At 60.5% G+C, this 12,070-nt stretch overlaps 1 protein-coding gene across 1 annotated transcript in view; it reads left to right on the top strand.

The window, feature by feature from the left end:
* INPPL1 (inositol polyphosphate phosphatase like 1) overlaps positions 1-12,070 on the top strand; it is a 72,538-nt gene that overhangs the window by 40,388 nt on the left and 20,080 nt on the right. The window contains exons 4-13 of the mRNA XM_067539079.1: positions 669-768; positions 1,462-1,602; positions 2,088-2,178; positions 3,058-3,147; positions 3,891-3,992; positions 7,253-7,403; positions 7,880-7,986; positions 8,827-8,929; positions 9,722-9,918; positions 11,866-11,983. Of these exons, the coding sequence (XP_067395180.1) occupies positions 669-768; positions 1,462-1,602; positions 2,088-2,178; positions 3,058-3,147; positions 3,891-3,992; positions 7,253-7,403; positions 7,880-7,986; positions 8,827-8,929; positions 9,722-9,918; positions 11,866-11,983 (1,200 nt within the window). The remainder of the gene's footprint in view (positions 1-668; positions 769-1,461; positions 1,603-2,087; positions 2,179-3,057; positions 3,148-3,890; positions 3,993-7,252; positions 7,404-7,879; positions 7,987-8,826; positions 8,930-9,721; positions 9,919-11,865; positions 11,984-12,070) is intronic.

The following is a 12,070-nucleotide window of genomic DNA, read 5'->3' on the forward strand; positions in this document are numbered from 1 at the left end:
CGAACCAGGCATTCAGTGACGAGGACAAAGACACGAGCGTTAGTTACAGGTTAAAGCAAGAAGCAGATACACCCGGAGGAGTCGCAAAATTGAGTGACTCCAAAAGGTGACGGAGCCGGAGCCATCTGTCACCTCTGGTCTTTTCTGGCTGATCCTGGGCATCTCGGCTCCCGTGTCTAGCTGCAGCCCTGCGAGGGTCTGAGCAGCAGAGAGAAAGGAAAACTTTCCGTGTCAGCTGCTCTTCCTGGGACCCTTCACAAAGGCGTGACATGGCCCGGCTAGTTCGAGAGCCCTTCTAGGTGGGCAGGAGACGGTCCCGCCCGCCTGGCTTTGCAGGTCCAGAGCAAACATCTTGTACGGCGAGAGAACAAACCCGTCGATGTTCCCCTAGAGCAGCTGATAAAGAAATGATCAGTGAGCTTCACGCAGGCAGCGGCTTGCAGCCCCTCCGAGCTGCGCTGACACGCCGGGGAAACAGGCGGGTGTCCAGCAATGAGTTTTGTCAGGGCTCAGCTGAGGGCTAAAGTCTCGGCAAGTCAAGGCAAGACCCACCGGAAGGTGACTGGCCTCCCTGCCCCTCCAGGGCGGGATGAGCCGGGGACCCCAGCTGTTGTACGAGGCTCTGATCTCGGCTCCGCCTGTGACTTGGCTCTGCTCCTCCCTTCCAGATGGGGAGGACGAAAAGCCCCCGTTACCGCCGCGCTCCGGCTCCACCAGCTTCTCCCCCGCCAGCCTCGGACCAGCCACCCAGGACGGGGCAGTCGAGAGGTAAAGAGACTGTGTCTCCTCACTCCCGACCGGCAGCCCCCTGCTCTGCCCGGGCCCCTCGCTCCTAACCCGGAGCCCCCCCCCGGCTCTGTTCCTCGGTCTGGTCGGAGCAGGGAGCCAGCGAGCGATGACTTGGTGATGTCGTCATGTGGACACGAGCCAACCTGGGACCCATCCAGCTCACCCGCCGCTGGGATCTCCTCGCTGTGCCCTGGGGCGGCTGGGCTAGTCCGACCCCAAGGCGGTGGGGAGGCGGCTCCGGGCGGAGACGGCGGGAACGGAGAGAATCCTTCCTCTCCGACGCTCCCCAGAGGCATCCCGCTGCTTCTCCCCTTTGCACACCCGTTCCCGCTTTGCTGCCCTCGCATGCTCGGGCTGGCTTTTCCCCCCCCCCGCGCGCACACGCTTGCACAAGCGACGTGCTGGTGCCCTTTTGCACGCTTGGGTTTGCAGGCGCGCCCTCGCACTCAGACCCTCCTCGTGCACTTTTGCCCCCGGGCTGTTCCCGCCGGCGCGCCCCACCCCTGCAGCGACGTGCCCCTCCTGATGGGGGTCCCATGGAAGCGCTGAAGCTCAGACCCCCCCCGCCCACGGGCACTCACTCTCCGTGGACGGCCCGGGCCGCAGCGGGCGTTTCTGATGCTCAAGATCCCCCCCCTTCCCCTTTGCCTGACCTGTGCGCGCTCCCGGCAGTGCCACGAACGGGCTCAGCACCGTCTCCCACGAGTACCTGAAAGGCAGCTACACCCTGGACTTGGAGGCTGTCAAAGCCGGGGCCAGCAGCCTGCCCCATCTCAACAAGACCCTGGTCACCTCCTGCAAACGGCTGCACAGGTAAGGGCCTGGCCTGGAGCACACACACACACACACACACACACACACCCCCCCGTGGCTCACGCTGCATCTTGGCTGCGGGTGCCCATCTCTCTGGGGCTGTCTCTGCCCAGGGGGGCCGGGACCGGGAGCTCTCACTAGCGGGTACGCAAGGCGCCATGGGCATTTCACTGCGCAGCCGGGGCTGGCCCCTCGGTGCTCATTCCCTGCTGCGTCTCCAGGCCCCTGGACAGTGTGGGACGGCAGCGCCCCGCTTGGGGGGCCTGCCATTGTGGTGGGGTGTGGGGAAGGCCCTGGGGAGATTTGCAGGATCCGGGGGGCGGGGGGAAGCTTAATTCTCCGCCTGGACCCCTGCTCAGATCTCATCCCTCGGGGTCTGACGTCTGCAGCCGTCGCCCGTTCCCAGCTGCCCGCCCGCTGGGTGGAGGTGCCAGGGCGATTCCCTACCCCCGGGGCGGTCTGTCTGATGTCCGTCTGCCTTGCAGCGAGGTGGACAAGGTCTTGGCGGGCCTGGAGATCCTCTCCAAGGTGTTTGACCAGCAGAGTTCGCCCGTGGTCTCCCGGATCCTCCAGCAGGTAAGGCCAGGGGAGGGGAGCAACAGCTGCCGAGAGCCCCACCGGGACATAGGGCCCCTCCTCTACGTCTGCTGCCCCTTCCCTCGTGTCTTGCTCCGGGGGACCCGCCAGGGGAGGGGCCAGGCCCCCCGCTGTAGCTGGGGGCTGGATGTGACCCAGGCTGGGCGTCCCGCTCCCCCGGCAGCAGCTGAGATGGCCCATGAGCCGGGCCCCCCCCCCCCCATGGCAGGTTGAGCTTGGCGGGGCTGTGGGGGGGACCAGCCCTAGGGGAGGATCCTCGGAGGTAAATGCGGCTGGGGGAGATGCAGCGTGTGGGCGGAGCGGATGTGGGACCCGGAGCCGCTCGCCCCTCTGCTGCCGGCCCTGCCAGGATCAGCTCGCCCCCCAGCTTCACCGGCTCAATGCCTTTTCCCCCCCAGCCTCCCGATGAAACGAGACGCCCTGAACACGTCAGCTCCCAGAGCCCGAGGGGACTTGGGGCTAGGGATCTGGGCACCTGAGTTCTGGCCTCACGCCCCTGCTGATTGGCGACGTGGCCTGACATGGGTTGGTTCAACAACTCTGTGCCTCAGTTTCCCCATCTCCAAAAAGGGGACCCTGCCCCCCCCTCCGTTTGGGAAGCACATGGGCCGGGCCATGCTGCTCTTGGTTAATGCCTGGGACCCGCTCACCTGAAGGGGGACGCGGCGGCATTCGGCCAGGAGAACAAACCAAGCCCTCTTTGTGGGGCCGGCGGGAGCCCCTCCGGCCCCTGCATCCCCATCCTGTGCCCCAGCTGCGCGTGGTAGGCCTGGCTGGGGCTGTGAGGCTGCGGCCGTCAGGCTGACCCTGTCTTGTCCGTCTGAGCATTCTCCGCTGTCATTCCTCGCGTGGCTGCAGAGCGCCGGCCAGACGGGAGAGCAGGAGCTGGAGAACCTGGTGCTGAAGCTGTCTGTCCTGAAGGACTTCCTGTCCAGCATCGAGAAGAAGGTGGGTGAACTGGCCCAGCCCCCTGGGCACCCGCAACCCTGTGCAGAACGGGGCTGGGGATACAAACCCATCCGGTCTGCGTGGGCCCATATCGGCCCGGCGGGACGGGCCTGGGCTCCGTGGATGCGCATGCCCCAGCGCTGTGTTGCAATGGGCTGGCGTCAGCGGGTGGGGTCGCTGTGTCCCAGCGCTACCCCCGAGCATGCGGCGGAGCCGGCTGGTGACGTCCCCCACTGGGAAATGCTCCTGCCCCCACAGGCTCCCCCACGCTGAGCCCAGCTGCGTTCTGTGGAGGGGAGGGGAGGGCCAGGGCCATGCCGCTGGCCAGAGCTGGGGTCCCGGGGTCTGAGCTTCAGGCTGGGAACAAAGAGCTCTTGGAGTCAACTCTTGGCTCTGACACTGATTCACTCTGGGGCCGTGGGCGAGTCACTTCGCCACCTACGTCCACAGCTGCCTGCCAGCCATGCCATCGACTTCCCTGGGGACTGAGGCCCCACGGGTGGTGCAGGGGGGTCAGTGGGTCTGACCCCCACCTTCCCTGTCCTGCCCTGGGCCCTGCCGGGTCTCCCGGGTGTTGTAGTGACTGCTCCAGGAATCGCAGCCCTGGCATTTCTGGAGGTGCTGCTGGGACCGGGACCAGCCCAGGCCAAACGGCCCGCCGGACCCCAGGCTTTGGGGTGGGTGGGAGACCCCGCTGGTGCTGCGTGTGACCGGGCCGTGTCGATTCTTTCCCCCGCCGCCAGGCTCTGAAAGCTCTCCAGGACATGAGCTCCACGGCCCAGTCTGCCCCGGCTCAGCCCTCCTCCTCCTCCAAAGCCAAGAGCATTCCCGTGCAAGCCTTCGAGGTAAAGCCTTTTCTCCTCGGCCCCCGGGGCGGATCCCCCCCTCCCAGCACCTGGGGTCGGGTGGCAGCCTGGGCCACTGAAGCTCCCGGTCCCCTGGCTTTGGAACGACACTTGGCCGCTGTCAGTTTGCCCCAGAGACGGGCTGATGGGAGGCTGGTGTCCCGGGCTGGGGTTAGGGTTCGCCAAGGGCTCCTGGCCAAATCACAGCTGGGATCGGGGTATCTAAGAGGGATCAGGGCTAAGATCTGGAGTTCTGGGGTCTACTGGAGCGAATCGGAGCCAGCATGTGGGATTATTCTGGGGGAATCAGGGCCGGGGTTTGGGATTATTTGAGGGGGAATTGGACCCATGAGTTGGGGGGAATCGGAGCTGGGGTTTGGGTTCAATTTTGATAGCACCAAAATCTCACAAGAAGGGTCTTGACCGTCTCTAAACCAGACACTCCTCCACACCCAACCCAGAACCAAAGCCGGGGGGTGGATTTGCATCTGGGGGCTTCGGTCTCAAATCTCCCTCTCCCCATGGCACTCTGAAGGGGTTCAGATGTGACGTGCCGGTCTCTGGCCCTCGAGAAGCAAAGCAGACCCGGTGTCTGTTACCGTATCGCTTCTCTACGTGCTCCTGGGTGATCAGGAACGACACGTTTGCGGAGCAATTCCCGGTCCGTAAAGTTGAGGGCAAACCAAGTAGCTGTTCGGCCAAGTAAAGCGGTGGGAATCCTGTGCGGCCAGATGTGGACCCCTCTTTGCTTCGTTACGAGATACGCTCAGGAGACCAAATGCCGAGCGTCAGTCAGGTCTATTGCTGTGACCCAAGGAGATAGTACAGGGGGAAGGTTCTGTAGGATCCCAGGCCTCGAGAATCCATCTCACATTCACCTTACGCAGAAGATGAGCTCCCAAAGTCACTCACAGACTATAAGGTCAGAAGGGACCGTTGTGATCATCTAGTCTGACCCCCTGCACAACGCAGGCCACAGAACCTCACCCACCCACTCCTGTAACAGACCCTGACCTGTGACTGGGTTACTGAAGTCCTCAAATCACCATTTAAAGACTGAAAGGTACAGAGAATCCACTAGCAAGTGAGCCATGCCCCACGCTGCAGAGGAAGGTGAAAAAACCCCAGAGCCTTTGCCAATCTGCCCTGGGGGCAAATTCCTTCCCGACCCCAGATACGGCGATCAGCTAAACCCTGAGCATGTGGGCAAGACTCACCAGCCAGACACCCAAGAAAGAATTCTCTGCAGTAACTCAGAACCCACCTCTTCTAACATCCCTTCACAGGCCATTGGTATATCTACCACCAATAGTCAGAGATCAGTCAATGGCCAAATAGGCTGTCCCATCACACCATCCCCTCCATACATTTATCCAGCTCATTCTTGAAGCTGGCTAGGTTTCTTGCCCCGACTGCTCCCCTTGGAAGGCTGGTCCAGAACGTCCCGTCTCTTTCTGCTGTTTACAAGTAAAAGGCACAGTGCGTGTCATTCCAAACTAGAGTGAATCACTCCGCTTCTTGCCTTGTTTTTCTGGGCCCATGGTGTGTGCCCCTTATCGCTTCATACTGCACACATGCATCCCCGGTGCCAAGGGGCGCGAAGGCATCTACTAGGGCTGTACTCGGGAAGAACAATCTCCGAGCTTGTCCTCTTTCTTTGAGACCTTCTTGTGCAGGCCTGGCAGAATAACTCCCTAGCTGGCGCTCTGATAAAATACTCTTACAGCCAGAGCCCGGCAGCTTCCCTGTTTGTTCATGCCAAAATTGACTTCAGTGAGGGCAAGGGGTTATGGGATACTTAGCATAAGTGAGCGAGGTTATATACAACTATGTAACTGCGATAATATTGGTGCTTAATGCATCCTAGTACAGATATATATATATATAGAGAGAGAGAGAGATAGACGGGGTGTATGGGGATAGATAGATAGATAGATAGATAGAAACACAGAAACACATATGATGAATCTGATATGCATATATGCTAGCTGGCATATATTAGTCCAGACCCACCAGTTTCACACTGGACTGGCCCGAGCACAGCAGATAGGAACTAGTCCTGACAAGGACCTTGGTGACTGGAGCTGTGGGTTGGCCACTCTTTGCCGTATAACTCTCTGAACTAAACTCCGGCTGTGATAGTCGCCAGGGGGCCTAGTGGTTAGTGCGCCCAGTTTCCTGGCTCACACTGCCCCGGAGAGGCGGGTAAAGATGTCTGGCTCCTATCCCGAAGCCGGAGGTGTCGTAGAATCATGGATCCGCAGGGCTAGAAGGGACCGCAAGGGTCAACTAGGCCAACCCCCCGCCAAAGTGCCGGATTTGCTGTGTCTAAACTATCCCAGACTGGCGGCTCTCCAGCCTCCTTTGGAAAACCTCCGGTGAGGATTCTTCCGCACCCTCCCCAGGCCGTCTGCGCCGTTGTCCTGCTGTTCTTACACTTAGCAAGTTTTTCCTGAGATTTCCTCTAACTCTGCTGCGCTGTAATCTGAACCCATTGTCTCTTGTCCTGCCCTCTGTGGCCAGAGAGAACAACTTCTCTTCATCTTCTTTATGGCAGCCTCCCACGTACCTGTCCACTGCTCTCATATCCCCTGTAATCTCCTCTGTTCCAAACTAAACATACCCGGTTCCTTCCGCCTTTGCTCCTCTGGCTGGGTTCCATCCCTTTGATCGTCTCTGTCGCTCGCCTCTGGATCCGTGCCAGTGTCTCTACATCCTTCCTGTACTGGGGTGACCGAATTGGACACGGTTCTCCAGCTGAGGCCTGGCCAGCGCTGAGCAGAGCGGTGCTATCACCTCCCGGGACACAGTCTCGGTCCACGCTGGGGCCTTGTGGGGTAGGGGGACTTGGGCTCTCTTGCTCCACCAGATCCCGGCCCGGGACCCTATTGGGAGCAGCCCAGCAGATAGTCCAGGCAGAGGTTCCTCTTTTGCCACCCGGGCCCGCTTTCTGCGTCTGCTCACCTTCAGCCTGGGGCCTGGCCCCCGTGGTCCCAGGAGGTCAGAATGGGCAGGGCCCCGCCGGGCTGTCGGCTCTCAAAGGGGGAAGCCAAAGGCGGGATGGAAAGCGACAAACCTTTCAGCAGCCTCGGCCCGGTGGAGCTGGTTCTCCCCGGCGTGGCTCTGTTAGACTAGTCACGGGGTGAGATCCCGGCCCGGCGCGGCTCCATCGACCTCCCCGGTGTTAGCCCAGGGCTGGGTGTGGCCCGCCCCGGCGGCGCCAAGCGTCCCGTCCACCTGCAGCCGTCTCTCCGCTGCAGGTGAAGCTGGACGTCACCTTGGGGGACCTCACCAAGATCGGCAAGTCGCAGAAGTACACGCTGAGCGTGGACGTGGAGGGCGGGAAGCTGGTGGTGCTCAAGAAGCAGAAGGACTCCCAGGAGGACTGGAACACCTTCACCCACGAGAAGAGTAAGAGCGAAGAGCCCGCGCCGCATGCTGCGCCCGGCCCTTGAGTCCTTCCCTCTTCTTCCTCCACGCAGAACCCGCCTGCCCTCGGGGGCCTCCGGGGACCAGCCACGTCCCTGGCACTGCTGGGACCCCACTCGCCGTTATTTCTGCGGGGAGTTCAGTGACCGGGGTGGGATTAGAGGAGGGACGTCGCGTGCGGGGGTATTAAATGATTAGATCTGGCCCCAAAACGGCGTCACTCAGGAACCGACCACTTGCCTACGACGCATGATACAGTGTGTGCCTGTCACACCCTCCCATCCCAGCATCTCACCCTGCCCTTCCCTACAGCCCTGGGGGTCCCTGGAGTCGGATCCTCTGGTCTTCCCCGTCCTCCTGCCCCTGCAGAGCGCTGGCTTTCCCCGGGGATGGTGGGAGCGGAGCGTGGCTGCCGTTTAGTGTTCACGTCTGCTCTGGTTTTCCGTGCCGCTCGCCAGTCCGGCAGCTGATCAAGTCCCAGCGGGTACAGAATAAACTGGGAATCGTCTTCGAGAAGGAGAAGGATAAAACTCAGCGGAAAGATTTCGTCTTTGTCAGCGCCCGGGTGAGTCATGGGTCTATTATTACTGTGTCTGCTGTGGTCCTGCCCACGCAGCTCTGAGGCCGCAGGATGGAAGGGAATGTAGCTAAATTAAAGCATCAAAGTGCAGTTCTGTTCTGGGAAGAAACTGCATTAAAAACTCCCCCCGCCCCAGTAGATCTTCCCAGGACAGCGGGCTGCAGTGACAGCAGTACCGCTTCCCTCCTGCAAAGCCAGCCCCGCTCTGGGAGGGGGACGTGGGCCTGCTCCTGCTTCTGCATCATCGGCGAGGCTGTTTGCAGGATGTCAGTTGCAGAGACACGCAGTGGGCCCCAGTACGCCCCCAGGGGTGTCACAGCCTGGCTGTCCCGAGGGTCACCGAGGGCACAGTTAAAAGGGGTTGCGGAGCGGTCGCTGAGGGCAGGGTTTGACTGCAAAATCTTAACGCTAGTGAGGATGCGGTGGAAGTAAAGGACCCAGCAAAGTCCAGGATGAGTCTGTGGGCTGAACGGAGGGCGGCTGCCTTTCAGCTAACGTGTAATAACCAAGGCCATAACCACTCATGACCATTAATGATGCCCTGGCCTCAAATTCCCCCCTGTAAACTGGTTAGGGAATTCTTCACTTCCTGTCCTAAACTGCTGCATGATGTTGCTGTGGCCTGTTAAACAGAAACCGCATTCCACCCCAGAGGTGGCTGCATTTCCATGGTGGGTGAACAATTCCCTGTATGGTCCTCACCTGTCCGAGCCCTTGCTGGCTCACGTGTGGATGGCCAGGACCAGGGATTGTACCCGGGTCTCCTGTCCAGAGCCCATCTCTTCTTGCGGCCTAACCTGCCTCCTTTGTCTGCCTTTCCTCCAGAAGCGGGAGGCGTTCTGCCAGCTGCTGCAGCTGATGAAAAACAAACATTCCAACCAGGATGAGCCGGACATGATCTCCATCTTCATCGGCACGTGGAACATGGGTCAGTGCCATGGGGTGCCCGGGGCAGGCCTTTTCGGGCGCTGCCCTTCAGGTGGCCCAGGGAACGTGGGAAAGGGCAATGTGGAGCGCTCAGGACAGAGCCCTGTGGGAGCTCCTCTCAGCCCGGGGAGCATGGCCCAGCATCACAGGGAGTGTCCAGCCCCACTAAACACCTCCCACCTGGATGCCATGAAGTCTGTGATCCCACTCGCGAGCCAGATACCCTGCCCAGCTATCCTCCAGCCCCCTGCTGTCATGTCAGACGGAATCACAGTCCGTCTGAAACGAAACAGCTGCCATCTCCAGGCACGGACACGCAGGCTTCCACGCCTCTCGCGTTCTGCCTTTGTCGGCCTTGTTCGCCAGGAACCACACCTGTAGGGAAGCCCATGCAATACACAGTGACATCTAGTGGCTGAATGACTTATTGCAAGTGACTATACTGTACCATTATTCTAGCTACTCTAAGTCAGTCATTCTCCATCTTTTCTGTAGCAGGCTCCCCTCCAATTTTAGCAACATGGGCAGGGCAGGTTGGTTGCGACCTCCTGACGCCCGTTCGCAAACCCGCTCCAGGTCATGACCCCCACTGTAGAGATGGGAAACGGAGGCACAGAGAGGCTAAATGACTGGCCCAAGGTCACCACGGGGAGCCCGTTGCAGAGGAGGGAATTAAACCCTGGTCTCTTAAGTCCCAGGCTTGCGGCCCATCCAGGGGCCTATCCTTCTGGGACTGAGCAGAGTGACCCCGTCCGTGACCGCAGCTCTGTTGGGCCATGCCCTCTCCCAACAGGAAGTGTGCCTCCACCGAAGAGCGTCACGGCCTGGTTTACGTCAAAGGGCCTGGGGAAGACCCTGGACGAGATGACGGTCACCATTCCCCATGACATCTACGTCTTCGGCACCCAGGAGAACTCGCTGGGGGACAAGGAGTGGGTCGACTTCCTGCGGGGGGTGCTGAAGGAGTTCACGGAGATCGAGTATCGCCCGGTAAGGGGCAGGAGCCCAATGCCGTGCGGTTCTACGCTGCGGCCGCGCTGGACCGCGCCTGTCTCGAGCGGATGCAAAAGAGAAGAATGAGGGGGGATTTGATAGCGGCCTTCAACTACCTGAAAGGGGGTTCCAGGAGGATGGAGCTAGGCTGTTCTCGGTGGTGGCAGATAACAGAACAAGGAGCAATGGTCTCAAGTTGCAGGGCGGGAGGTCTAGGTTGGACATTAGGAAAAAGTTTTTCACTAGGCGGGTGGTGAAGCACTGGAATGGGTTACCTAGGGAGGTGGTGGAACCTCCATCTTTAGAGGTTTTTAAACTGCGGCTTGACAAAACCCTGGCTGGGATGATCTAGCTGAGGTTAGTCCTGCTTTGAGCAGGGGGTTGGACTAGACACCTCCTGAGGTCCCTTCCAACTCTAATATTCTATGTTTCTATGAGACGGCGGCGGCTCCCCCGCATGCCATGCTCTGGCCATGCCGCTCGGCCGGAGGTGGAGCGTTGCCTGCTGGGCAGCTGTCGCCTCCAGGGGCTGCCCCCCACATGCAGACCCAGGATGTCTGTTTTAGGGCCAGCCTCCAAATCCAGAGCGCTCCCAGGCAGTGGATGGGCACGGGAGAGCAGAGAGGCTTGGGGAGACGGTTGCCGTGGTTACCATTCTCCCCAATCCTCAGCCTGGCTGGATTTGCCATTTTCACCTAGAACAGTTGATGTGGGGGGCGGCTCAGGGACCGTGCGGTGAAAGCCTCTGACCCCAGGGCCTCTCAGCCCTTTAGCCTTCTGAGGTAGATCTGTCAGCTCCCACACGCTTCGCTTTTGGAGTGAGGGCTGGCAGGCGGGGTGTCGTTGGCCAGCATTTTCCATTCGCCCGCTAGCATTCGGAGTGTTGCGCACTGGTGGCTGTATGCCCCCTGCCCCTCCCCAGAGGTGGCTGCATGATTCGTGCGTGCCTGAGATTTGAGTGGGAGCTGTGGGGGGGGGATCTGAAAATCAGGCTCCCCCCCTTTGTGCTTCGGGATCCTTCAGCACCAGCGGAGTGGCAGGAAACGTGAGCCGTCGCGTTTCACGGGGCTCGTCTCCCTTTCCTCCTGGGGGAAACCTAACTAGATCTGACACAGCATTTTGGATCAGGCATCGCAGTGCGGTCCCGGCTTTAGTGACTGCTCGGTGATTTTTGATTTAAAAAAAAGATGTCCTGAAAAATGAGGGGCCCCAGGCGCCTGCAGCAGTGTCCTCTTCCCTGACACAGCAACCTCAAACCTGGCCTGGGGCCGAGGGCTGGAGACCGAGCCCGCCCTGCCCTCACTCCAGCCGGTGGCAGCTCCTGTGTCCCGCCAGCCGGGCCGGGCCTGTCTCCCCACTCCGAGCGTTGCCACCTGCCGTGCGGGTTGCAGCCCTGCTCAGGGGTCCCCCACTCCTCCGTCATGATGGAGGGCTGGCGACGCCAACCCTGAGCGCTGCTCTGACCCCACGTCCCTGGTGACAGCGCCCGGAGCGGGGAGCCAGGCCCAGCTCCAGAGGGAGTCCGGAACACGTAATAAAGTCGTGAACAAATAAGAAAATCATGCTGTCCCTGACTCTCTTCCCACTGGGACAAACCTGCAGCTGTTAATATAACACAAGACCTAGGGACTCCTGACGCAGAAAAAACTTAGGAGGAAGAGAAGCCTGCTGTAAACATCTGGCTTGAACCTTGGTTGTTCAGAAATATCCTTACTGGAGCAGGGAAGGTGGGGGAATTAGCTATCCAACGTGTCTGCCATTGGGCACAGATTCCCAGCAGCCCCCCGACCACTTTCAACCTCCGCTCACTTCCCCGAAACCCCGGTTTGCAAGCACCGACCAATAGCGGCTTTGCAAGCGCTCCTGCATCTTGGCGGTTTCGGCCTGCGTGGTTCTCGCTGGGGAGAGCCGAGGTGTGACGCTGTCTGGTTGACTCCCTGCCAGGTTGCCATGCAGTCCTTGTGGAACATTAAGATCGCCGTCCTGGTGAAACCGGAGCACGAGAACCGGATCAGTCACGTCAGCACCTCGAGCGTGAAGACCGGGATTGCAAACACGCTGGGTAGGGCCAGTCTAGGTGCTGCATGGCCTGGGGGCCTGGGACAGACGGCCGTAGCCCTCCGCACTCACCCTTGTTGTGCCGGCTAGC

Source organism: Emydura macquarii, unplaced genomic scaffold (assembly GCF_026122565.2).
Source record: "Emydura macquarii macquarii isolate MOO-44397 ecotype Brisbane River unplaced genomic scaffold, CSIRO-AGI_Emac_v2 contig_509, whole genome shotgun sequence".
Classification (NCBI taxonomy): Eukaryota; Metazoa; Chordata; order Testudines; family Chelidae; genus Emydura; species Emydura macquarii.